This window comes from Chanos chanos, chromosome 9 (genome assembly GCF_902362185.1).
Source record: "Chanos chanos chromosome 9, fChaCha1.1, whole genome shotgun sequence".
Taxonomy (NCBI): Eukaryota; Metazoa; Chordata; class Actinopteri; order Gonorynchiformes; family Chanidae; genus Chanos; species Chanos chanos.
In genome coordinates, this window is record NC_044503.1 from 27,926,137 (window position 1) to 27,954,060 (window position 27,924).

At 37.4% G+C, this 27,924-nt stretch overlaps 2 protein-coding genes across 2 annotated transcripts; both read left to right on the forward strand.

Moving 5' to 3' along the window:
* The first annotated feature begins 544 nt into the window (after positions 1–544).
* Positions 545–12,968, forward strand: LOC115821555 (meprin A subunit beta-like). The gene is made up of 14 exons (XM_030785369.1): positions 545–565; positions 1,726–1,774; positions 5,292–5,334; positions 5,512–5,548; positions 5,647–5,725; positions 8,922–9,039; positions 9,368–9,546; positions 9,936–10,154; positions 10,685–10,840; positions 10,982–11,263; positions 11,485–11,928; positions 12,140–12,313; positions 12,505–12,613; positions 12,959–12,968. The coding sequence occupies exons 1-14, from the start codon at positions 545–547 to the stop codon at positions 12,966–12,968; spliced, it is 1,920 nt and encodes a 639-aa protein (XP_030641229.1).
* An 8,759-nt stretch (positions 12,969–21,727) lies between these two features.
* On the forward strand, positions 21,728–27,917 carry LOC115821556 (meprin A subunit beta-like). Its single transcript, XM_030785370.1, has 13 exons — positions 21,728–21,767; positions 23,202–23,244; positions 23,422–23,458; positions 23,557–23,635; positions 24,054–24,171; positions 24,500–24,678; positions 24,960–25,178; positions 25,657–25,812; positions 26,015–26,236; positions 26,431–26,877; positions 27,089–27,262; positions 27,454–27,562; positions 27,908–27,917. Exons 1-13 carry the CDS (start codon positions 21,728–21,730, stop codon positions 27,915–27,917), a joined length of 1,833 nt encoding a protein of 610 aa, XP_030641230.1.
* Positions 27,918–27,924: the final 7 nt, after the last annotated feature.

Below are 27,924 nucleotides of genomic sequence, written 5' to 3' on the forward strand. Positions count from 1 at the left end.
AATCCTTGTAATTTTTAATTAAATATTAATTTTTCAAACTTCAAAATCAACAACCACTGACTGGTAGAACATGTATTACATAACGCTGTTCCACATATCTTTATTTTGTATTGTGACATTTTGTAGCAGAGGCTGGATGCAAGTGCAGGTCAAAAAGTTCTTTATTTAGATCAAACATAATAAACTAAATTACAAAGACTTACAAATGCTGGTCCGCAGGTTCAGGTGAGCAGGAAAACCAGCATAACACAAGGTGAGCACCAAAGAAAGCTGGGCAAAGAAATAAGGAAAACCAAGGGGACTATACAAAACTAAATGAGGCTAAACTAACTCAGGACAGATGTGGTCAATCATTAACTAAAAAGACTAAACCAAACACCAGGAAGAAACAGAAGTGTACATAAGAAGGACCAATACTGACCACTAGAGCGGGGGTAAATCGAGAAACCAAAGAACAGGAAGGAGCAAGGTGTGACATGTATCCACGTAACCTTTTTTTTCCTTTACTTTTTGAAAAACTCTTGGTGAACAAGGAACAAGAATCATGGCGTTTATCATAGGAGATGTAAATGGTTGAGATGTAAAAGACTCACAATGATCTAAGAAATATGATAAATGTGGACGTCATACTGTAAGACTGTAGTTGCTTTTCAGAAAGAGTCTACATTACTTGGTTATGTAAACTTTGTCCTTCTCTTGTGCAGAAATCAATCAGATAACGCATCTAGGTCAACAACCGCAGGCAGTGTTTGACACGTATTTTTCAGCTTAGCCTCATAGATGAGTTTAAGTTTAATTCCTTTATTGTTCCACAAAGGGGGAAATGTAACATCTGCATTTTAACCTATCCAAGGTAGCAGTGAACACATACACACACACGCATACACACAAGCTCACTAAGAGCAGTGAGCATTAAGCGCACACACCCAGATCACACAATAAGCAACATAAAAACAGTTAACTGTATACAGTGGGTTGTCATAGTACCATCGCAATCTATTTTTTTCAGTGGTTGTTCCACTACACCTCTACAGTACTACTGTTCAGCTAAAATTGTACTATTAGAAAAAGTTTTAAAGTGGGTTTAAATGCCAAACAAGTGAAGTTAGAAATGTAAAATGATGAAAAAGTACCACTATTAGAACTTATATCAAGAACCTGTAGCTAAGGACAGTTAAACAACTTCATGTTTTCATCTATAAGTTTGCCATAAGAGCAACTATGTATCATCTGCAATGCATTTATCACAACATCCAAAAAATATCAGATAAAATAGAGAACATTTGAATACTGCCCCATGCAACAGTCAAGTCTATACATGAGTCATCCACTCACCACCACACTGGCAACAGTCAGTGAAAGATACAGCATCAGACACACATGTTTCCGTCATTATGTGAATAAATATATAAAATATATATTTACATTAAAATAACTATATATAAATATATATGATGTAAAGTGTGCATGAAAGTGTGTAAATTCTCATGTCACATTTTTCATGTATCCCTGACTCTGCCTGGAAATAGGCACACAAAACTTTAGAGACTGTTTTTTTTTTGCAAACGCAAAGGGTCTTTTGATCATTTGGTCATATTAAACATATATTTGTTTACAAGGATATCAACAGACTGTGATAAATTAGTTGCTAATGACTGAATTCCGGTACACTGCAATATCAGTGTCAGTAATTAATTAAACTATGTTTATGGATGTGTTTTTCAGCTCAGCCTGCAGCTTGGTCGCCTCTGCACTGGTCTTCCTCACGGCTTTGGTAACAATGCTCCATTGAGATACCCATCATCATGGCTTCAAGTCCTCATCAGCCTTTTAGGGACATGCTTTATACTTCTCATTTGATTATTTCAATTGCACAACTCCTTTTGCCAAGCGCTGAAATGTATACATATATTTATTCTGAGGGAAAATACTGGATCAAAAATTGAAAAATAAAAACAGGTTTAGTATCATTGCTCAGGATCACTCGAAATGAGCTTTTTAATATCCTGTCATTATAATAAAATCACTATAAAATAACTTTCTTGTTGGTTTTATCCAGTGAGTCACAAGCATTCTGTGCATCAACTCATTTTAAGAGGTTCCAGCCTAAGAGAAAATGGTCAAAGAGGAACATAATTGATATCACAAATGTACTGTTTTCATTCTCACTCAGAATGACAAAACAAGTTAAAAAAAAAGAAGAAGAAAAGAAAAAAGAAAAAAGAAAAAAATAATGAATTGACGGATGTGAAATATAAGTTTCCACTATACTTGTGTCAAATTCTTCACAAATTGATTCCAGTTTTTCTCCATATTTAATGGATGTTTGGTTGAAGATTTCAGGTACTCTCACAACAAATGTTTACTTACCACTTGTTAAATGATCACCCAAGTCACTCCACCTTCTGATTTAACTGAGGATGGCAGTTGCTTACTTATGGCCTAGTCAGATGAACTCCACCTCATCCAGTTCCAGAGGAAGCACATTTATTTGTGCTTGTCCTGATGTACATTAAACAAAAGGAGTTTGAGTCACACATATGGGGTCCTAAAGGACTATTCCCAGATGCTTTCAGCAAAGCATCATAGTCTTAGGTTGCAGTAAAAGCAGAAAGCTTAACTGAAACTGACTCCCACCTGGCAGATACTGTTATGTCAAATTGATTTGGGGAAAACTAGTTAAGTTAAAATTATTATTAACACTGAATTTAATTTGCTTATTGTCATTCACATTCTGTTTGTTGCAGCCCAATTTACTTCAAACTCATGAGGTGATTGGGAGTCAGTTCCAATGTTTTGACCCAAGTTCTCCTCAGTTAAAACCATAGAGATTCAGAGTCATGGATCTTGAGCCACTGAGGACACAAACACCAGTGCTATCAGGGTTTGGGTTATCTTCAGTGCCAGAATCTGACTCATTGTTTCTGACTGACTCTCACTGGGCTGGGATACAATGAAACCTCTCAGTCTCTTTATCATCCCCTAAGAGTGAACTATTCTCAATCCCAATGTGCAAAAGTTCAGGAGTGTGAATCTTGATTGAAACTCTGCCTCGATGAGGACTGCTAAGCACAAATAGGTAAAGCATCGAAAGTTCTGAGAAGTTTATCTGCCCCGTGGAAGCACAAAGAGTATTCAGGGCAGTTTTTTACTCTTTAGCTCACTATCACGGCTTCATATCTTTCAGCTTTTTTCATGGAAATTCTTTCCTACTTCTGATTTTGGTCTGAATTTGAATTATAAAAGTATTTTTTAAGGATTTCTTTAACATAATGAAATATTACACTGCATGCATTAATATTGCTAAAGGAATCGTTCCACCTCCAAAGTGGAGATCCATTCATTTTCTCCATGCATTTATGCATGGACTGGGAGAAGAAGACATACTTATTAATAAGTGTTAATAACCATTAATTTAAGGCATTAATTTTATTCTCTTGTGGAAATAATAACCCATAAAGTGAAGTGATTACTATTAATAATATCCGGTCACTGTTTTCCCAATTATGAAAATAACTACATTAAGTTGGAGACTCTGTTAAACGCTAATGCTTTGTTTTACATAGGGTTTCCACTCGGTAAGACTGTTCTTTCACAAAAGCCTCTTATTTTTGCCCATTTTTTGCCCATTTTGAAATAACATGCACATCCCTGCTCTTAAAACTCATGTTTCATTGGATTGAGTACAACATTAAATATGTATAAAGTTAATAATTAATTCAGAGGAAACAGTAAAAGCTAAATAAATCATTGCCAACAACAAGTCCTGTTAACTGCAACACAATAAAACTATGCAGTAGTGACAGATAAGATTTGAGTCTGCAGTAATGTGTCAGTGGAAGTTATATAAAGCCTGAGCTGCCAGGAAATGATTTTCTGTGCATGTAATTTCTTTTGTTTCCTTTTTGATGGTTTAACTATTTGTGTTCTCCTTTGAAACACTGAGGACGGCAACAGTCCCAGGTATTAGATGGATCCTCAAGGACCTGAAAAGTTGAAAAAGTGGGCAAAGGTGTGCTTCAAGACAAGAAAATTCAATTTCCCGACAAGAAGACAGGTGGAGAAAAAATTCTAGTGCCCGCCTGGCCTTATGTGTGTGTGTGTGTGTGTGTGTGTGTGTTTGTGTGTGTGTGTGCATATCACTCACTCAAAATCATTCAGTTTATACATACATACATACATGTATATATATATATATATACATATGAACTGTGTGAGGGAAGGTCTGACCCTTCAACCTAACATTTGCTTTTTGCTTCATTTTGTGTGCCACAAACTTGGAAATGTTAAATTAACTCTCCTCTTAACGTACACAAGAAAGTTTTAAAGTTTCTGTTTTTGGCACTAAATCGATGAAATATGTGTGATTTGGTAGGTCAGTCACCTCAGTGTCAGTGACATGAGCCAGCCACCAGAGTTTTCCACAGAGATATTGTGAGCAGGTTTGGAAGAGGTGCCAGAAGTGTGACCTGGATGAGTCAGCGATCACATGGATATGATATTAGGAATTAACAAATCAAAAAGTTTTCAAGTTTTGGGCAGGCTAATATTCATCACATCAAGTTCATGATTCACTCAATGCCAACATAATCTTGTCAGTGTTTTATTGAAACTGCTCTTGAAGCTGACCTTCAAATATTACATCACTCAGTGACTTACTGTAATATATTAAAGTGAGCTAATCTTTAAACCAGTGGTGATGAGCAGATATAAGTTGTGGTAACTGTGAAATCGATACCATTGTGTGTTTGAGCCGCTTTTCTTTGGAAATTCAACAAGCCTTTGGAAGAATGTACTTTCAAGTTTTTCTCCTGGCAAACGTTGCTCTTTGGCCACTTTCTGCAATGGTAAGCATATGAACAAATTTTTCCCATGAAAATCAGTTTTAATAACAGCTTGACATTGGTGCAGTGTTATTTGTCCAGCCATTATTCAGTAATAATGTTAATTTCTTCTCAATTTTAGCCAAAACCTACAGTAATAGGTGAGTTATCCATAGATTATAGTTCAGGAATTATCAGTCTCTCTCTCTCTCTCTCTTTCTCTCTCTCTCTCCCGTTATCTCTCTCTCTTTCTCTTTCTCTCTCTCCCTGTGTGTATGTGTGTGTGTGTGTGTGTGGAGACATCTAGGTCCCTAATACCTGATATTAACCATAACTTTCGCTTCAGAGATCTGTTGCAAATATTCTTTTCATTAGAGAATTTTTAAGTGATAAGTCTAAACTGTTACATTCACTCTTTTTTTTTTAATTGTGTTCTATTAATTACCTGTCCATTGTTCCCATTCCCAGATGTTGATGATGGAATTCGTGATATCCCTGAGATCAACAAAGGTGAGAACATACAAGATAAATGAAAAATACTTGTTACTGTTTTTGTATGAAAAACTTTATTTTTGTTATGATAATTTAAATAGCTAGTGATAAATAGTGATAAATGTTCATGACATTTTCCAAAGACACTAGATTCAGTCCAAGTACTTTGAAAAACTCACTCGTATTGTCCTGTTGTCCTAGATTTGAATCTTCTAGAAGGAGACATTTTAGAGGTCAGCTGCTTCAAAAAAATCCATACTCTTATAAAAATCCAAATGACTCATGATAATTCTAAAATGAAATGTTTTCATCAAAATCACTTGTTCAACAGACCAAAGAAAAGAGTGCTCTATTAGGAGATCAGTATCGATGGGAGTCTCCTGTCCCTTATGTGCTAAACGAGGACCTTGGTAAGGATCATTATTGCTTATTATCAAAAGAGTCAGGTATTATGAAAAATAAAAAGTCCATTATAATAACTGCTAGTACTGTTTCCTCACTGTTTCCTCAACTGACAATGACAACAAGCAAACAAACAAAGTGCAAAAAAGACAACAAGGACACAATCAAATAAATAAATAAATAAATAAGAGAATGTTGTGTTTCCGGTCCAGAAAGGTTATAATTTATGTGATATTAAATAATAATAATAATAATACATTTTATTTGTAGAGCGCTTTTCATGACACTCAGAGATGCTTAACAAGCATAAAATAATCAGTAAAAGAATAATAGTCATAAGAAAAATAATAAGAGAACAGAAGAAACAATAAAATAAGAAATAAGAGCACTTGACTTAAAAAGTCATAAAATCAATGCAATAAAAGGGTATAAGACGCAGTGTTAATCAGATTAAAAGCAGTTTGAAAGAGGTGGGTTTTAAGGAGGGATTTGAATATTGATAGTTCAGGGCAGTCTCGGATGTGCTGGGGGAGGGAGTTCCAGAGGGAGGGGGGAAGCAATGGAGAAGGCTCTATCGCCCCAGGTCCGGTTCTTGGTACTGCATGGTACAGACAGGAGTTTCGCATCAGAGGAGCGGAGGCTTCGGGAAGGAGCGTGGAGATGGAGCAGGTCGGTGAGATAGGAGGGGGCCTGGTTATGGAGGGCTTTGAAGGTGAAAAGGAGAACCCATTGAGGGACAGGAAGCCAGTGGAGTTTTTGAAGAACCGGGGTGATGTGATCACGGGAACGGGAGTAAGTGAGCAGGCGAGCAGCAGAGTTCTGGATGTATTGAAGTTTATTTAGGACTTTGGCTGATGAGCCCTGAAGAATGCTGTTGCAGTAGTCCTGGATGTAATGACAGCATGGATCAGAGTTTCTGCAGCAGAAAAGGAGAGTGATGAACGGAGAAGTGCTATGTTCTTTAGGTGGAAGAAAGCAGTTCTGGTGATGTGGTTTACATGGTGTTCAAAAGAGAGGTTGCTGTCAAAAATGACTCCGAGATTGCGGATGTGTGGGGAGGGAGACAATGTGGAGTTATTGATGGTGAGGCAGACATTGTGAGCATTTTTGTGAGGGATTTGGGACCGATGATGATCATATCTGATTTTTCCCAGTTTAGCATGAGGAAATTTGCTTGCACCCAGGATTTCACCTCAGTGATACAGTTGGTCAGAGTAGAGTAAGTTGCAGTGGTGATGGATTTGGTGGAAATGTAGAGCTGGACATCATCAGCATAGCAGTGGAAGTGAAGACTGTGCTGACGGATGATGTTGCCAAGGGGGAGCATGTAGAGGATAAATAGGAGAGGACCAAGCACTGAACCCTGGGGGACGCCTTGGGACAGAGGGGCTACGGAGGAGGTGCAGTTGTTGATATTGATGAACTGTTGTCTATTTGTGAGATATGACTTTAACCAGGAGAGGGCAGTGCCAGTGATGTTGACGTGGGATTCCAGACGGGAAAGAAGAATGGTGTGGTTGATGGTGTCAAAAGCGGCGGTGAGGTCGAGAAGGATGAGAATGCTGAGGTGGCTAGAGTCTGAGGAGAGGAGTAGGTCATTGGTGACTTTGAGCAGAGCAGATTCTGTGCTGTGCTGTGAACGGAAACCAGATTGAAATGGTTCGAATAAGTCGTTTGAGCTGAGGTGGGCTTTGATTTGGGAGGCGACAACACATTCCAGTATTTTTGAGAGAAAGGGGAGATTGGAGATGGGACGGAAATTGCACATGATGTTGGTGTTGAGTCCAGGTTTTTTGGGGGACTGAACCAGAACTGAGGGAGGAGTTTATGATCAGTGTGATGAGTGAGGAGAGAACCAGGAGACAGTCCTTGATGAAGTTGGGTGGGATGGGATCCAGAATGCAGTTGCAGAGCTTTTCATTCCCGCCATGATGTTGGCCAGTTCCATTGGGGAAACGGAGGAGAACTGAGACAGGGGCTGAGTGGTGAATTGGAGAGACACACTTTGGGAGCAGAGGAGGGCAAGGGAGGTGGTCACGTTATTGTAGATGGCATCAATTTTAGTTTGGAAAAATGAAAGGAAAGAGTTACACTTATTGGCAGTAAAGGTTTTGAGAGTGTTGTCAATGGGCTTGATAAGATTGTTTATCGTGGAGAAGAGAGACTTGGAGTTTTTGAGTGTATGAGGTCTGAGTAATAGGCGGACCGAGCCATGGTGAGAGCTTCTTTGTATTGTTGGGGGTAGTCTGAATAAGCCTGAAGATGCACTGTGAGGCCAGTTTTCTTGTAGAGTCTCTCGAGTTGGCGCTTGCGGGTTTTCATTTGGTGGAGTTCAGGAGTGTACCAGGGAGCTGAGTGTGCGAATGACACGGTTTTGGTTTTAACAGGAGCCATCTGATCAAGACAGGAGGAGAGTATGTCGTTGTAATAATTAACAAGATCAGAGAGATTATCAGACAGAGGGGGAGAGGAGGTGGACAGTTTACTAGCAAGAAGAGCAGATAGAGCTGAGGGAGAGACAGATTTGAGGTTTCTGAAGGATATATTTCGTTTGTCTTTTGGAATGGGGATAGGGATGTCGATGTCCAAAATGACTGCCAGGTGGTCAGAGACATCAAGGTTGAGGCTGGAGAGGTGATGAATTGAGAGTCCAGTGGAGCAGACCAAATCCAAAATGTGACCATGGCTGTGAGTGGGGAAGTTGATATGTTGTGTGAAGTTAAAGCATTGTAAAAGTTCCAGGAATTCTGTGGCGAATTTACAGTCAGTGTCATCAACGTGAACATTAAAGTCACCCAGGAGGAGAATAGAAGGTGAGATGGCACATAACTGGGTCAGAAACTCAGAGAAGTCAGAAAGAAAGGAGGCGTTTGGCTTGGGGGGACGGTAAATAACGGCAGTGACCAGAGGGGTGGGGCCAGAGAGTTTGAAGACAATGTGTTCAAAAGAATGAGCAACAGGAGAGGCAGCGAGGAGTACTACATTTCAGTTGAAAAGAAGGATGGGTAATTTTTAAAAGGCTTTATTACTGTCTATTTGCATTGGGTTATTTCATCTGTATCTGTACAAGACTATGAAATAGCAATCTGATCGGTGTCCTATTTTATGGATGTTGGATTGAACAATATTTTTTATGTCAGCAAACATTTTCATTTCATTTTTTACACCACATTAATTTTGTACTGTGTGTTCTGCTGTTTTCAGATATCAATGCCAAAGGTGTTATTCTGAGGGCCTTTGAACAGTTCAGGTTGAAATCATGTATCGATTTCAAGCCGAGAGACAGCGAGGAATACTACATTTCAGTTGAAAAGAAGGATGGGTAATTTTTCTCAAACATTTGTGCAATTACTGTAACTTTAATTTGGCCTTTAAATGTGAATTCTCAAGTATATACAACCACTTGACAGTTCTTTCCATAGAAAAGTGTATGTGATCATCAATAGTATGCTGTTTAGTCATGGAGGAACTCTCTTCTAAGGACAGAATAAATGTTTTTCAGGTGTTTGGTAATTACATTAAAAAAGTGATTTATAAGCCCATTAAAACATACCAATATAGCCTACTAGCTTCAAGCTCCACTCAAAATAGGATACCCACGAAATGATTAAAGCTTGCCTACAGAGTGATCCATGTCTCTGATTTTCTAGGTGTTACTCCTATGTAGGGAAAAGATTTAATAATGGACAGATACTCTCCATCGGTGCTGGTTGTGGCACTGTTTCTGTTGTTGAGCATGAGTTCCTTCACGCTCTAGGCTTCTACCATGAACAGTCCAGATATGACAGAGATGATCATGTTACAATTGTCTGGGAAAATATTGAAACAGGTGTGATTACTCACTTTGTCATTCTTTGTCTGGGGGGTGTGGGGGTGTTGACTGTTATTTTAAGAACTCATTATCATTAATCTGTTATTTTAGCTATGAATTTTATGGTATTCATATAAGAGGAATTAACATAGTAATCAATTCTGGACCCTTTCTTTATGGACATGTTAATTTATAAAGACAGCACCGTGCCCAATCAAAGCCTCTCAAACACAAAAGCTATGAATTAGTAAGTCTGTGATTTTGTGTCATTTCAGAAAACTATTTACTTCATGAAATAATCTGGCCTTCAGAGTATGCTGTGTCAGCATGGGCATGCACTGTTGACAATAAAATGTAAACAAAGGTTAATGTTTCAGCTTTTTACATCTGTTACTCACTGTCTTTAGGAAGAGAACACAGTTTCAATAAATACAGTGAGCATCAAATCACTACCCAGGGTACTCCATATGACTACACTTCTGTGATGCACTATGGGAAAGATTACTTCACGAATGGAAATGGACCCACCATTATCACAAAGTTTCCTGAGTTCCAAGATGTGATTGGTCAGCGACTGGACATGAGTTTCTATGATGTGGTAGAACTCAATAAGCTTTATAAGTGCAGTAAGTGTTCTGTTATATACAGTCATTATTAACTGTGAACAGCTGAAATGACTAACTGCTCTCTCTCTCTCTCTCTCTCTCTCTCTCTCTCTCTCTCTGTCTCTCTCTCTCTTTCTTTGTATATATTGGTATGGCCCAGTTAGAAATAAAGTACATGGTGTAACAGAAGTTTGAAACCATAACAGAGGAATTGCTGTAACCAGTCAAGTCGCGTGTGTGGGAAAAACTAAGCATATCTATTTACAAATAAGATGAGTCAAAATTCTGAAACTACATGTGTGACCAAAAGAGATTAATTTATTATGTCATTTTTTTAATGTTTTCTGATAATAATATTGCGCTTCCATTTCCTGTCAGTTCTGCATGATATACTGACATGCATCACCCCCACAGCAAATAACTAATCATTCACACAATGACTTTTAGAGGACAAAATGGTTAACTTTAGACTGGCAAGATATGAAGAATTCTTTTGCATGATAGAAATCTTATTTTATCTAATGATTATGTTTTTGTCTCTCTTGTCACAGACGCATCCACCTCATTCCTTGACCACTGTAGTTTTGATAATGAGAGTCTGTGTGAGATGAGTGTCTGTTCTCACTCTAGCCTTGGGTGGGAAAGAGTGACTAATGTTGCTGGAGGTCCCCACTCTGACCACACTTACCTAGGGAGTGAATCTCAAGGTGAGAACTGATATGAGACAGGATAAATTGAATACATTGTTCACATATTTTAATATTGAGAGTCTTTCTATTTGCTGGGACATACCTTGAAGGAAGATCCCTTCCATGAGCACTGGTTGCTTTTTAACTGCCCAATAACAGGGGCAGTTAAAAAGCAACCAGTAAATGTGAACGTCTTTTTTCTGTGTTTTTTGTCATCAGTTGGATTCTTCATGCACTTAAGCACAGTAAATGGTCAGAAAGGTGACAGAGCAAAACTTGATACCAGGGCAATGACTCCAAGCAGAGACTGTAAAGTTCAGTGTCTGCAGTTCTTCCATTACCACAGTGGAAGTGAATCTGACCAGCTCAACATCTGGATCAGAGAGTTTGACAATGAGGCTGACCCGAATGGAACACGCAGACTCATGGGCCAGATCACAGGTGATGAGTTCTTGATAACTGTGTGTTTTTTAGTACTAGTACTGTAACTACTGGAAACCATTCTCCTTTATTATATTTCTCTTAGTGTGGGGGATTTCCCATTGGTGACAGCAGTGTAAATTTCATTTTCAAGAGTACTGGAAACAGGCGATAAAATTCTTTTCCACTGGCATTCAAATTGCTCTAGAGGATTTAATCATTCTATGCCACATTTTTTTCAGGTCCCCCAGCCAATTACTGGCAGCTACATAATGTACCCCTTAATGCTACGAAAAGGTTCCAGGTGGAATTTGAATCACGTAAAGGAGCAGGAAGTTCCACTGGTGGCTTTTCTGTGGATGATATTAACCTGTCAGAGACTGAGTGTCCACACATTTGGCAGATAAGAAACTTTGAGGAGCTTTTGACTTCAAGTTCTCCTGGCACTTATATCTATAGCCCAAGGTATTATTCTCCTGAAGGCTATGGCTATCAGGTATTTTTAGTGCTCCAGCGAGAGTACTTTTCCATCTATGTACGTCTGGTGTCTGGGGACTATGATGATCAGCTGCAGTGGCCTTGTCCATGGAGACAAGTGACCTTCTTACTGCTTGACCAGAATCCTCACATCCAGCAACGCATGTCACATCAGAGGAGCCTGACAACGGACCCAACTTATATTAGTGGTGACTGCTTACACTTTCTATACAGTTTTGTCTTCACCATAATAGAAAAAAGAGAAAGCAATGTTCTTTCTATATATGGTGAAACTAAATAGATTTTTTTTTTTACAATTATGATTGTGAACATGGAATGTCCACCGAAAATCATTCACATTGCTGTGAAATATATTATGTGCTTGACTCTCACCATGACATCTTCACTCTTGATGAACAGGTGGTGTGTTTTATTGGGACAACCCACGGAAAGTTGGAACTCCGATTGTCATGAACAATGAAACAGTGTATGTAAACGGCGGATTGGGTTACCGATATTTTATGTATCAGAAGGACCTCAGTAACAGAGCATTTGTTAAGGGTGGTGACATCTTCCTCCTCCTCAGTATGCAGGGTAAGAGTTGTACTGTGATATGATGAGACTTGGTCAACTTAACTGAGGCACTGAGAAAGAGAAGTGAGTAGTGAAAAGTAATGGAGTAAAGTGAAGTGAAAAGTAATGTGCACCACAGTTGAACTTCAGAGTTGTTTTGAAGCAGCTCTTTGAATATAAGTCTTTTGTGTTGTCATTTTGTTTCTCTTCAGACATTTCCGGATTACTGCAGAAGGATACTGTGCCCTGTCCCTCTGTGCCTGAGCAGAACTTCATGGGTTCTCCAGAAGACCAAGCTGATGAGGGTCCATGTGTAGAAAGGTATTATCACTATGAAAACCATTGCTGGAGAAGACCACTGAAACATGTTCAGCCCACACTCACTGAATCATTTTGAGAGACAAAATCAAAGTTACGCTAGTTAGTGCTTTTGTGATCTTTGTCATTTTAGGCCTTGACTTATCATCATGTCTGAATGCATCCTCATGTCTAATGATGGTATATCGTATTTACATGTTAGAAATGTTAGAAATGTGAGGTAATTCAGTGATATTTTACTTGAAAAACATGAGTAGTTTGCTCATGAAATTATCAGGACTCTGAGCTGGAAGAACAAAATAGAGATTTTGCAAGAAAATTTTTAAATGATCTCATGTATATTTTCAGGATAAAGTAATCATTTGAAAAGTACATGTGAAAATCATTCAGTTTTAGGATCTGAAATTGTGCAGTAGTTTTGAAAAAAATCATTCTGTCATATTTTTTAATAATGTCCTTCTGGGCTCATTTACTTTTTTTCAGTTCTTGATAGTTTTACCTGAGCTCCACAAAAAATGTCAGACTTAAACATCCTACAAAGAAATGAAAAAAAAAGGAATGATTGAAAAAAGTTATGTTAAATATAATGCTATGCAATTTCAGTTATAGCTATTCTGAAACAAAACAACATTTCCTTTTTTCTAAGATGTGTCACTATCTTTATACAGGAATCATACAACAGTTACCCCAGCTGGGACAACAAGGTAGATCTTTGTTTTTTCTTTTTAATCTGTGCACTTAAAACTATACTTTACGTAAACATACCTTGAATCCATAATATGCCAGTCAATAAAGTCAACTGACATGTCATATAGCAGCTAATCATAAAAGATTAAAAGTTGAGGGTGTAACGATTGACCTAGGAATCAAACCTGGGGCTCTGGCATGGAAGCCCAGAGCCTTACCCCTGTGCCACCAAGTGGTAGACTCAGAAACAGAGAGCAAGGCAAAAGTGATTCAGTAAGATGGTTCCTTTTAATAGGTAAATCTGGGCAGAGGTATCCACGGGGGTCAGGCAAAAGTCAGAAAACAAATCCAGGCAGAAGTCAAAACCAGTGAGCAAAGATATCCAATGTCAAAACCAGGGAAAACGGCAGGCAGAATCTCGGTCAAACAAAACAGGCAAAACAGGTTCAGCAACAGGGAAGGCAATCCAAGAAAACACACAAAAATACTCAGGGCTTACAAGAAGGCTTGATCTGGAATTGCACACAGGGTAACAACTCAAGACTGAGCAAGAACTGAACAGAACAGAAGACTTAAATAGACGGACAGAACAAGACACAGGTGCAAACAATACAACAATAACGAACTAAACAGGAACCAAAACTAAGACTTAGGACCCCACATGGAAAAAAAAAGAATTACAATCCCAAAAACATGACATAGGGCATGTCAATCTGCAATCAGAATTTGTCCTTTTCTAGTGCAGAAATCAAACACTTACCAACGCTGTATCAAAAATCACCGTCTAATACATATTGCATTTAGTGAGTGCTTACAGATCACCAACATACAATATGCATACGCAAGATCAAAAGATCATTTCAAAGACAAATTATTGACTCCAGCTTGTTGGTCTTCTAATTAGAATAGACGCCCAAACACAGAAAGGTTATTTGTACAACAAGTTAAATAATTATGATTTTTCAATAGTACAGCTTCATAACAGTTTACGTTTTTTCACTCCATGTTGGAGTGCTTCAATGACTCCATGGCCGGACAAAATAAAAGTAATGCTAGACCTAAATAGGTAAATCATAACAATTAAAACAAAAGGAAAGGACACACACACACACACACACACACACACACACACACACACCTAAACACAATTTTTCTTTTTGTTTTATAAATATTTAAGGACAGTTTTCAGTGGAAAAGTTGACATAAATAACATTTAAAAAACTCAGTTCTTGGTGGTGTGCTTCAATGACCCCATGGCCGGACAAAATAAAAGTTGCTGCACTTGAATATGTAGATCATAACAATTAAAACACAAGAACATACACACACACACACAAATAGATACAATTTTTCCTTTTTATTTTGTAATATCTTTACACTTCTTAGTGGAAAAGTTAACATAAGTAACATTTAAAAAACTTGGTTAAAAAATAAGAAAGACATGGTGGTAGTGCACATGTACTGATAACCTTTTTTTCCGCAGGACTCCTACAACAACCACTGACAGGTAAAATATTTAACACATTGTTTTTTGTAAATACTAATGAGTAAATATTGTCTACAGACAACTTTCCTTTTAATCACAAAACAATAACTCATTCTAGTCTCTATGATTAAAAACATCACTTTGTCCAGTAATTTATTAAAAAACATGTTTATGTCTGTCTAGAGTCTGACACTAAGAGAGTATTGTTATAGTCCTCCAATAAGACAATAAGACACCACCCTGATGTCGACAACTATGGACAGATAACGTACCTATCACTTATTGCTTTGAAATTTGAAACCATTCTAAGCACACAATCAGCAAATGATATCATGTGGCAGTGAATGCTTATCAGAGAGGGTGCAATGTACTGTGATGCTACTTTCTGTAAGTGACTATGTGATTAGTGATTTCAATTTACAGGAAAAGGGTAGGGTTAGAATTAGGGTTTGGTTTATTGCTCTTATGTCAGCCACCACTGACAGATCAAAAATGTTGATTGCTTTAAGTTAAAATAAGCTTCAGTGATTGCACACACACACTGTTAACAGTGAGCAGTGAATTTGTCCTCTGCATTTAACCCATCCAACACACCAGTACTGAACACACAACAGACACAGGAGCAGTGGGCAGCATTCCTCTGTGCCCAGGGAGCATTAGGGTTGAGTGCCTTGCTCAAGGGCACACAGCCATGGGTGTTGGGCCTGGGAATTGAACTGGCAACCCTCCATTCACAAGCCCGGTTCTCTAACCTTTAGACCACGGCTGCCCCGTGGTCTAAATCGTGGCTGCCCTGTGGCTGCGCCGTGGTATAAACCCCATGGTTTATATCATATACTGCTTTATATTGCTTTATATCATATACTTTTAACAACAAAAAACACATCTGGTCTGCTAGAGCATTTTGCTTATCAACAATATCAAGCAAAAATAAACATGAGAAATAATGATCACACAATAAGCAACGTAAAAATAGAAGTAAAAATGAATTTGTATATCATATAGCAGCTGTTGCCTATCAAAACAAAGGTAAAATGCTAAAGTACATTATAAATCAACAGGGTTTTTTGTTTGTTTTTTTTTAACCTTTGTTTGTTTAATTGCCTTACACAGGAATCAGACAGTTACTACTCTTATGTCAACCACCAATAACAGGTACAACATTTAACACACTGCTTTTTTTTTTTTGTCTGAAGTGAATAAACACAGCTGGGGGAGAGGGGGGAGGGGCTTACGTTTGTTCACATGTTTTCCAAAGAAAAACTGGCTTTACAAACACTTGCACAAAATCAATATAAAAAATGAAAAAGACTACAAAATACTAAAAATCAATTTGCAAATCATATGTCAGAAGGCATATATTATGGCATGTAAATCTAGCAACTTCAGTGATTTAGCCATTTTTTTATATTTTTTTACACACAGGAGTGTGACAGTTATTATGCCTGTGTCTAGGTAGCGCTTTTTTTTCACCTCATACTTTTACCAATAATTATAACAGCAGCAAAAAAAAAAAAAGTTCACTAGAAAATTTTGCCTGTAAAACATCTTGAGCAAACATGAACATGAGAAATTTATTGACATAGCATAACAAATAAAAAACTTTTTGAGCGTTGTATAACATATAATCAATTCTTGTAATTTTTCATTAAATATTAATTTTTCCAACTTCAAAATCAACAGACACTGACTGGTAGAACATGTATTACATAATGCTGTTCCACATATCCTTATTTTGTGTTGTGACATTTTGTGTCTGCGGTGAACAACTGCGGACAGTGTTTGACACGTATTTTTCAGGTTAGCCTCACAGATGAGTTTAAGTTTAATTCCTTTATTGTCCCACAAATGGTGAAATTTAACCTCTGCATTTTAACCTATCCAAGGTAGTGGTGAACACACACACACACACACACACACACAAACAAACTCACTAAGAGCAGTGAGCATTAAGCATACACACACCCAGAGCAGTGGGCAGCCACAATAACTCACAATGGTCAACAAAAAAATTAGCTTTATTGTTCAAAGGTTTTTGTTATGTCATTTTTTTAAAACATAACATCCAAAACATTAACAATAAACTCCCAAACAACTGATGAATTGCAAATTTCCCCGTCTGTGGGACTGATAAAGGATTATCTTATCTTATCGTAATTACAATTAATAATAGTTATTAAATCTATTAGAAACACTCTATTACAGCCTTTTGTTCAGTTAACTATATACAGTGAATGATAATCACTTACTAAAGATGGATAAATATGACAACATGTAAATCCACAATCAGCAACTGTTATTTTGTCATACAGGAATGAAACAGTTACCACTTCTACCACATCTATGTCTTCCATGTCAGCAAGCACTGACAGGTAAGGAATTTATCACAGATTACTCTGAAATGTCAGTGATTTCTAGCAGACAATCAGTATATGCTATCATATGGTAATACATGTTGACCAAATGGAATCTGCAACACTATCTCTTGATATGTGTACAAATAAATCTGCAACTGGTGATTTTAATGGCCTTACACAGAAATCAAACAGTTACCACACTTATGTCAACCACCAATAACAGGTAAAAGATTTAACACACTGCTTTTTTTTTTTTTTTTTGTCTGAAGAAAATAAACACAACATAAAATAAAAAATGAAATGAATTTCCATGCAATATGGCACTGAATGCCTAGACGCTATACTATATATTATTAGAATACAGATATGAGAGTTCGTAAATCGATCTTTGACATTACTTATTTTCTCACACAGGAACGAAACAGTTCCTACTTCTATGCCAACAACCACTGACAGGTTTAAACGCAACATAAGCAACTTTACATAATAAATAAAATACATTTGCACATCATATGGAAATACGCACTTACTAAAGATAGATAAATATGACAATATGTAAATCCACAATCAGCAACTGTTATTTTCTCATACAGGAATGACACAGTTACCATTTCTATAATCTCTACCATGTCTACCATGTCAACAAGCACTGTCAGGCAAAGAATTTATCACAGATTGCTCTGAAATGTCAGTGATTTCTAGCAGACAATCAGTATATGCTATCATACAGTAATACATGCTGACCAAATGGAATGTGCAGCTCTGTCTTTTGATAATCATGGCGTTAATCACAGGAGATGTAAATTTTTGAGCTGCCATCAAGATGTTATAGACTCACAATGATTTAAGAAATATAATAAATGTGGACGTCACACTGTAAGACTGTAGTTGCTTTTCAGAAAGAGTTTAAATTATTTGGTTAGGTAAACTTTGTCCATCTCTTGGACAGGAATCAATCAGATAACGCATCTAGGTCAACAACCGCAGGCAGTGTTTGACACGTATTTTTCAGCTTAGCCTCATAGATGAGTTTAAGTTTAATTCCTTTGTTGTTCCACAAAGGGGGAAATGTAACATCTGCATTTTTACCTATCCAAGGTAGCGGTGAACACACACACACACACAAGAGCTCACTAAGAGCAGTGAGCATTAAGCGCACACACCCAGATCACACAATAAGCAACATAAAAACAGTTAACTGTATACAGTGGGTTGTCATAGTACCATCGCAATCTATTTTTTTCAGTGGTTGTTCCACTACACCTCTACAGTACTACTGTTCAGCTAAAATTGTACTATTAGAAAAAGTTTTAAAGTGGGTTTAAATGCCAAACAAGTGAAGTTAGAAATGTAAAATGATGAAAAAGTACCACTATTAGAACTTATATCAAGAACCTGTAGCTAAGGACAGTTAAACAACTTCATGTTTTCATCTATAAGTTTGCCTCATAGAGCAACTATGTATCATCTGCAATGCATTTATCACAACATCCAAAAAATATCAGATAAAATAGAGAACATTTGAATACTGCCCCATGCAACAGTCAAGTCTATACATGAGTCATCCACTCACCACCACACTGGCAACAGTCAGTGAAAGATACAGCATCAGACACACATGTTTCCGTCATTATGTGAATAAATATATAAAATATATATTTACATTAAAATAACTATATATAAATATATATGATGTAAAGTGTGCATGAAAGTGTGTAAATTCTCATGTCACATTTTTCATGTATCCCTGACTCTGCCTGGAAATAGGCACACAAAACTTTAGAGACTGTTTTTTTTGCAAACGCAAAGGGTCTTTTGATCATTTGGTCATATTAAACATATATTTGTTTACAAGGATATCAACAGACTGTGATAAATTAGTTGCTAATGACTGAATTCTGGTACACTGCAATATCAGTGTCAGTAATTAATTAAAATATGTTTATGGATGTGTTTTTCAGCTCAGCCTGCAGCTTGGTCGCCTCTGCACTGGTCTTCCTCACGGCTTTGGTAACAATGCTCCATTGAGATACCCATCATCATGGCTTCAAGTCCTCATCAGCCTTTTAGGGACATGCTTTATACTTTTCATTTGATTATTTCAATTGCACAACTCCTTTTGCCAAGCGCTGAAATGTATACGTATATTTATTCTGAGGGAAAATACTGGATCAAAAATTGAAAAATAAAAACATGTTTAGTATCATTGCTCAGGATCACTCGAAATGAGCTTTTTAATATCCTGTCATTATAATAAAATCACTATAAAATAACTTTTTCTTGTTGGTTTTATCCAGTGAGTCACAAGCATTCTGTGCATCAACTCATTTTAAGAGGTTCCAGCCTAAGAGAAAATGGTCAAAGAGGAACATAATTGATATCACAACTGTACTGTTTTCATTCTCACTCAGAATGACAAAACAAGTTAAAAAAAAAGAAGAAAAGAAAAAAGAAAAAAGAAAAAAATAATGAATTGACGGATGTGAAATATAAGTTTCCACTATACTTGTGTCAAATTCTTCACAAGTTGATTCCAGTTTTTCTCCATATTTAATGGATGTTCGGTTGAAGATTTCAGGTACTCTCACAACAAATGTTTACTTACCACTTGTTAAATGATCACCCAAGTCACTCCACCTTCTAATTTAACTGAGGATGGCAGTTGCTTACTTATGGCCTAGTCAGATGAACTCCACCTCATCCAGTTCCAGAGGAAGCATATTTATTTGTGCTTGTCCTGATGTACATTAAACAAAAGGAGTTTGAGTCACACATATGGGGTCCTAAAGGACTATTCCCAGATGCTTTCAGCAAAGCATCATAGTCTTAGGTTGCAGTAAAAGCAGAAAGCTTAACTGAAACTGACTCCCACCTGGCAGAGACTGTTATGTCAAATTGATTTTGGGAAAACTAGTTAAGTTAAAATTATTATTAACACTGAATTTAATTTGCTTATTGTCATTCACATTCTGTTTGTTGCAGCCCAATTTATTTCAAACTCATGAGGTGATTGGGAGCCAGTTCCAATGTTTTGACCCAAGTTCTCCTCAGTTAAAACCATAGAGATTCAGAGTCATGGATCTTGAGCCACTGAGGACACAAACACCAGTGCTATCAGGGTTTGGGTTATCCTCAGTGCCAGAATCTGACTCATTGTTTCTGACTGACTCTCACTGGGCTGGGATACAATGAAACCTCTCAGCCTCTTTATCATCCCCTAAGAGTGAACTATTCTCAATCCCAATGTGCAAAAGTTCAGGAGTGTGAATCTTGATTGAAACTCTGCCTTGATGAGGAGTGCTAAGCACAAATAGGCAAAGCATCGAAAGTTCTGAGAAGTTTATCTGCCCCGTGGAAGCACAAAGAGTATGCAGGGCAGTTTCTTACTCTTTAGCTCACTATCACGGCTTCATATCTTTCAGCTTTTTTCATGGAAATTCTTTCCTACTTCTGATTTTGGTCTGAATTTGAATTATAAAAGTATTTTTTAAGGATTTCTTTTACATAATGAAATATTACACTGCATGCATTAATATTGCTAAAGGAATCGTTCCACCTCCAAAGTGGAGATCCATTCATTTTCTCCATGCATTTATGTATGGACTGGGAGAAGAAGACAACACTTATTAATAAGTGTTAATCACCATTAATTTAAGTCATTAATTTAATTCTCTTGTGGAAATAATAACCCATAAAGTGAAGTGATTACTATTAATAATATTCCAGTCACTGTTTTCCCAATTATGAAAACAACTACATCAAGTTGGAGACTGTTAAACGCTAATGCTTTGTTTTACATAGGGTTTCTACTCGGTAAGACTGTTCTTTCACAAAAGCCTCTTATTTTTGCCTGATGTTATAGCCATTTTTCAACTAATATATTGAAATAACATGCACATCTCTGCTCTTAAAACTCATGTTTCATTGGATTGAGTACAAAATTAAATATGTATAAAGTTAATAATTAATTCAGAGGAAACCGTAAAAGCTAAATAAATCATTGCCAACAACAAGTCCTGTTAACTGCAACACAATAAAACTATGCAGTAGTGACAGATAAGATTTGAGTCTGCAGTAATGTGTCAATGGAAGTTATATAAAGCCTGAGCTGTCAGGAAATGATTTTCTGTGCGTGTAATTTCTTTTATTTCCTTGTTGATGGTTTAACCATTTGTGTTCTCCTTCGAAACGCTGATTATAAAGAGGAAAATTCCAAAGCAGATAAAGGTGAAACGTCAATTATTTGAAACTCTTCAAGCCAAGGGAGAGAGGACTACTACATTGCAGTTCAAAAGCAGTATAGGTATTATGAGTTTCAAATCTTAAAATCTTACATCTCAGATTAAAAAAAAAGAAGTGCTTTCTACCCTTTAATGTTCTCATATAAATGCATAGCATGCCAGGTTGCATTGAACATGCATTGAGGTTGCATTGAACGCCCATGGTCAATCAACTGGCCAGGTAGGCTTGGGAGAACAGAAAAGAACATAGGAGAGAAGGTAAACAGGATAGAGCTTGCTATGCTGTCGCTGACTTTGAGATTCTACCCAAAAGGCAGATGTGTTAGATGTGTACAATGTCCCAGATATGAATGAGGATGTCATTCTGGACTACTACAATAACTTCGGTCTGTGAACCTCATTTCCAATAATATGATGGATAAGTTTCCAGAAGTGGAGAGCAGACTGCTTCTATCAATCCCCTAAAACAGCCTATATTAATAACTTGACCTTGAGGACGGCAACAGTCCCAGGTATTAGATGGATCCTCAAGGACCTGAAAAGTTGACAAGGTGGGCAAAGGTGTGTTTCAAGACAAGAAAACTGAATTTCCTGACAAGAAGACAGGTGGAGAAAAAGTTCTAGTGCCCGCCCCGCCTAAAGTGTGTGTGTGTGTGTGTATGTTTGTGTGTGAGTGTGCATATCACTCACTCAAAATCACTCAGTTTATACGTACATACATACATGCATATATATATATATATAGTTCATAGTTCATATATATATATGAACTGTGTGAGGGAAGGTCTGACCCTTCAACCTAACATTTGCTTTTTGCTTCATTTTGTGTGCCACAAACTTGGAAATGTTAAATTAACTCTCTTCTTAACGTACACAAGAAAGTTTTAAAGTTTCTGTTTTTGGCACTAAATCAATGAAATATGTGTGATTTGGTAGGTCAGTCACCTCAGTGTCAGTGACATGAGCCAGCCACCAGAGTTTTCCACAGAGATATTGTGAGCAGGTTTGGAAGAGGTGCCAGAAGTGTGGCCTGGATGATTCAGCGATCACATGGATATAATATTAGGAATTAACAGATCAAAAAGTTTTCAAGTTTTGGGCAGGCTAATATTCATCACATCAAGTTCATGATTCACTCAATGCCAACATAATTTTGTGAGTTTTATTGAAACTGCTCTTGAAGCTGACCTTCAAATATGACATCACTCAGTGACTTACTGTAACATATTAAAGTGAGCTAATCTTTAAACCAGTGGTGATGAGCAGATATAAGTTATGGTAACTGTGAAATCGATACCATTGTGTGTTTGAGCCGCTTTTCTTTGGAAATACAGCAAGCCTTTGGAAGAATGTACTTTCAAGTTTTTCTCCTGGCAAATGTTGCTCTTTGGCCACTTTCTGCAATGGTAAGCATATGAACTAATTTGTCCCATGTAAGTCAGTTTTAATAACAACTTGACATTGGTGTAGTGTTTTTTGTCCAGCCATTATTCAGTAATAATGTTATTTTCTTCTCAATTTTAGCCGAAACCTACAGTAATAGGTGAGTTATCCGTAGATTATAGTTCAGGAATTATCAGTCTTTCTCTCTCTCTCTCTCTCTCTCTCTCTCTCTCTCTCTGTGCGTGTATGTGTGGGCATGTGTGTAGACATCTAGGTTCCTGATACCTGATATTGACCATAACCTTCCCTCCAGAGATCTGTTGCAACTTTTCTTTTCATTAGAGAATTTTTAAGTGATAAGTCTAAACTGTTACGCTCACTCTTTTTTTTTTTAATTTGTGTTTTATTAATTACCTGTCCATTGTTCCCATTCCCAGATGTTGATGATGGAATTCGTGATATCCCTGAGATCAACAAAGGTGAGAACATACAAGATAAATGAAAAATACTTGTTACTGTTTTTGAATGAAAAACTTTATTTTTGTTATGATAATTTAAATAGCTAGTGATAAATAGTGATAAATGTTCATGACATTTTCCAAAGACACTAGATTCAGTCCAAGTACTTTGAAAAACTCACTCGTATTGTCCTGTTGTCCTAGATTTGAATCTTCTAGAAGGAGACATTTTAGAGGTCAGCTGCTTCAGAAAAGTCCATACTCTTATAAAAATCCAAATGACTCATGATAATTCTAAAATGAAATGTTTTCATCAAAATCACTTGTTCAACAGACCAAAGAAAAGAGTGCTCTATTAGGAGATCAGTATCGATGGGAGTCTCCTGTCCCTTATGTGCTAAACGAGGACCTTGGTAAGGATCATTATTGCTTGTTATCAAAAGAGTCAGGTATTATGAAAAATAAAAAGTCCATTATAATAACTGCTAGTACTGTTTCCTCACTGTTTCCTCAACTGACAATGACAACAAGCAAACAAACAAAGTGCAAAAAAGACAGCAAGGACACAATCAAATAAATAAATAAATAAACAAGAGTATGTTGTGTTTACGGTCCAGAAAGGTTATAATTTATGTGATATTAAAAGGCTTTATTACTGTCTATTTGCATTGGGTTATTTCAACTGTATCTATATAAGCCTATGAAATAGCAGTCTGATGAGTGTCCTATTTTATGAATGTTGGATTGAAGAATATTTTTTATGTCGGCAAACATTTTCATTTCATTCTTTACACCACATTAATGTTGTACTGTGTGTTCTGGTGTTTTCAGATATCAATGCCAAAGGTGTTATTCTGAGGGCCTTTGAACAGTTCAGGTTGAAATCATGTATCGATTTCAAGCCGAGAGACAGCGAGGAATACTACATTTCAGTTGAAAAGAAGGATGGGTAATTTTTCTCAAACATTTGTGCAATTACTGTAACTTTAATTTGGCCTTTAAATGTGAATTCTCAAGTATATACAACCACTTGACAGTTCTTTCCATAGAAAAGTGTATGTGATCATCAATAGTATGTTGTTTAGTCATGGAGGAACTCTCTTCTAAGGACAGAATAAATGTTTTTCAGGTGTTTGGTAATTACATTAAAAAAGTGATTTATTTGCCCACTAAAACATACCAATATAGCCAATTAGCTTCAAGCTCCACTCAAAATAGGACACCCAGGAAGTGATTAAAGCTTACCTACAGAGTGATCCATGTCTCTGATTTTCTAGGTGTTACTCCTATATAGGGAAAAGATTCATTAATGGACAGATACTCTCCATCGGTGCTGGTTGTGGCACTGTTTCTGTTGTTGAGCATGAGTTCCTTCACGCTCTGGGCTTCTACCATGAACAGTCCAGATATGACAGAGATGATCATGTTACAATTGTCTGGGAAAATATTGAAACAGGTGTGATTACTCACTTTGTCATTCTTTGTCTGGGGGGGGGGGGGGGGGGGGGGGGGGGGGGGTTGGTTGTTGACTGCACCGTGCGCAATCAAAGCCTCTCAAACACAAAAGCTATGAATTAGGAAATCTGTGATTTTGTGTCATTTCAGAAAACTATTTATTTCATGAAATAATCTGGCCTTCAGAGTATGCTGTGTCAGCATGGGCATGCACTGTTGACAATAAAATGTAAACAAAGGTTAATGTTTCAGCTTTTTACATCCGTTACTCACTGTCTTTAGGAAAAGAGCACAATTTCAATAAATACGGTGAGGATCTAATCACTACCCAGGGTACTCCATATGACTACACTTCTGTGATGCACTACGGGAAAGATTTATTCACGAATGGAAATGGACCCACCATTATCACAAAGTTTCCTGAGTTCCAGGATGTGATTGGTCAGCAACTGGACATGAGTTTCTATGATGTAGTAGAACTCAACAAACTCTATAAGTGCAGTAAGTGTTCTGTTATATGCAATCACTATTAACTGTGAACAGCTGAAGTGACTAACTGCTCTCTCTCTCTCTCTCTCTCTCTCTCTCTCTCTCGCGCTCTCTCTCTCGCTCTCTTTCTTTTTATATATTGGTATCGCCCAGTTAGAAATAAAGTACAAAGTTTAACAGAAGTTTGAAACTATAACAGAGGAATTGCTGTAACCAGTAAAGCTGCATGTGTGTGGGAAAAACTAAGCATATCTATTTACAAATAAGATGAGTCAAAACTGTGAAACTACATGTGTGACCAAAAAAGAATTCATTTATTATGTCATTTCTTAATACTTTAGCAATAAATAAATTCCGATAATAATATTGTGCTTCCATTTCCTGTCAGTTCTGCATGATATATTGACATGCATCACCCCCACAGCAAATAACTAGTCATTCACACAATGACTTTTAACTATTGATTATGTTTTTGTCTCTCTTGTCTCAGACGCATCCATCTCATTCCTTGACCACTGCAGTTTTGATAATGAGAGTCTGTGTGAGATGAGTGTCTGTTCTCACTCTAGCCTTGGGTGGGAAAGAGTGACTAATGTCGCTGGAGGTCCCCACTCTGACCACACTTACCTAGGGAGTGAATCTCAAGGTGAGAACTGATATGAGACAGGATAAATTGAACATATTGTTCACATATTTCAATATTGAGAGTCTTTCTATTTGCTGGGACATACCTTGAAGAAAGATCCCTTCCATGAGCACTGGTTGCTTTTTAACTGCCCAATAACAGGGGCAGTTAAAAAGCAACCAGTGCATGTGAACATCTTTTTCCTGTGTTCTGTGTTCATCAGTTGGATTCTTCATGCACTTAAGCACAGTAAATGGTCAGGAAGGTGACAGAGCAAAACTGGAGACCAGGACCATGACACCAAGCAGAGACTGTAAAGTTCAGTGTCTGCAGTTCTTCCATTACCACAGTGGAAGTGAATCTGACCAGCTCAACATCTGGATCAGAGAGTTTGACAATGAGGCTGACCCGAATGGAACACGCAGACTCATGGGCCAGATCACAGGTGATGAGTTCTTGATAACTTTGTGTTTTTCAGTACTAGTACTGTAACTACTTTCTCTTAGTGTGCAGGATTTCCCATTGGTGACAGCAGTGTAAATTTCATAAAAGAGTACTGGAAACAGGCGATAAAATTCTTTTCCACTGGCATTCAAATTGCTCTAGAGGATTTAATCATTCTATGCCACATTTTTTCAGGTTCCCCAGCCAATTACTGGCAGCTCCATCATGTACCCCTTAATGCTACGAAAGCGTTCCAGGTGGAATTCGAGTCACGTAAAGGAGCAGGAAGTTCCACTGGTGGTTTTTCTGTGGATGATATTAACCTGTCAGAGACTGAGTGTCCACACAACATTTGGCAAATAAGAAACTTTGAGGAGCTTTTGACTTCAAGTTCTCCTGGCACTTATATCTATAGCCCTAGGTATTATTCTCCTGAAGGCTATGGCTATCAGGTGTTTTTAGTGCTCCAGCGAGAGTACTTTTCCATCTATGTACGTCTGGTGTCTGGGGACTATGATGATCAGCTGCAGTGGCCTTGTCCATGGAGACAAGTGACCTTCTTACTGCTTGACCAGAATCCTCACATCCAGCAACGCATGTCATATCAGCTGAGCATTACAACGGACCCAACTTATATTAGTGGTGACTGCTTACACTTTCTATACAGTTTTGTCTTCACCATAATAGAAAAAAGAGAAAGCAATGTTCTTTCTATATATGGTGAAATTAAATAGATTTTTTTTTTTACAGTTATGATTGTGAACATGGAATGTCCACCAAAAATCATTCACATTGCTGTGAAATATATTATGTGCTTGACTCTCACCATGACATCTTCACTCTTGATGAACAGGTGGTGTGTTTTATTGGGACAACCCACGGAAAGTTGGAACTCCGATTGTCATGAACAATGAAACAGTGTATGTAAACGGCGGATGGGGTTACCGATATTTCATGTATCAGAAGGACCTCAGTAACAGAGCATTTGTTAAGGGTGGTGACATCTTCCTCCTCCTCAGTATGCAGGGTAAGAGTTGTACTATGACATTATGAGACTCGGTCGACATAGCTGAGGCATTGAGAAAGAGAAGTGAGTAGTGAAAAGTAATGGAGTAAAGTGAAGTGAAAAGTAATGTGCACCACAGTTGAACTTCAGGGTTGTTTTGAACCAGCTCTTTGAATATAAGTCTTTTGTGTTGTCATTTTGTTTCTCTTCAGACATTTCCGGATTACTGCAGAAGGATACTGTGCCCTGTCCCTCTGTGCCTGAGCAGAACTTCATGGGTTCTCCAGAAGACCAAGCTGATGAGGGTCCATGTGTAAAAAGGTATTATCACTATGAAAACCATTGCTGGAGAAGACCACTGAGACATGTTCAGCCCACACTCACTGAATCATTTTGAGAGACAAAATCAAAGTTACGCTAGTTAGTGCTTTTGTGATCTTTGTCATTTTAGGCCTTGACTTATCATCATGTCTGAATGCATCCTCATGTCTAATGATGGTATATCGTATTTACATGTTAGAAATGTTAGAAATGTGAGGTAATTCAGTGATATTTTACTTGAAAAACATGAGTAGTTTGCTCATGAAATTATCTGCACTCTGAGCTGGAAGAAGAAAATAGGGATTTTGCAAGAAAATTTTTAAATGATCTCATGTATATTTTCAGGATAAAGTAATCGTTTG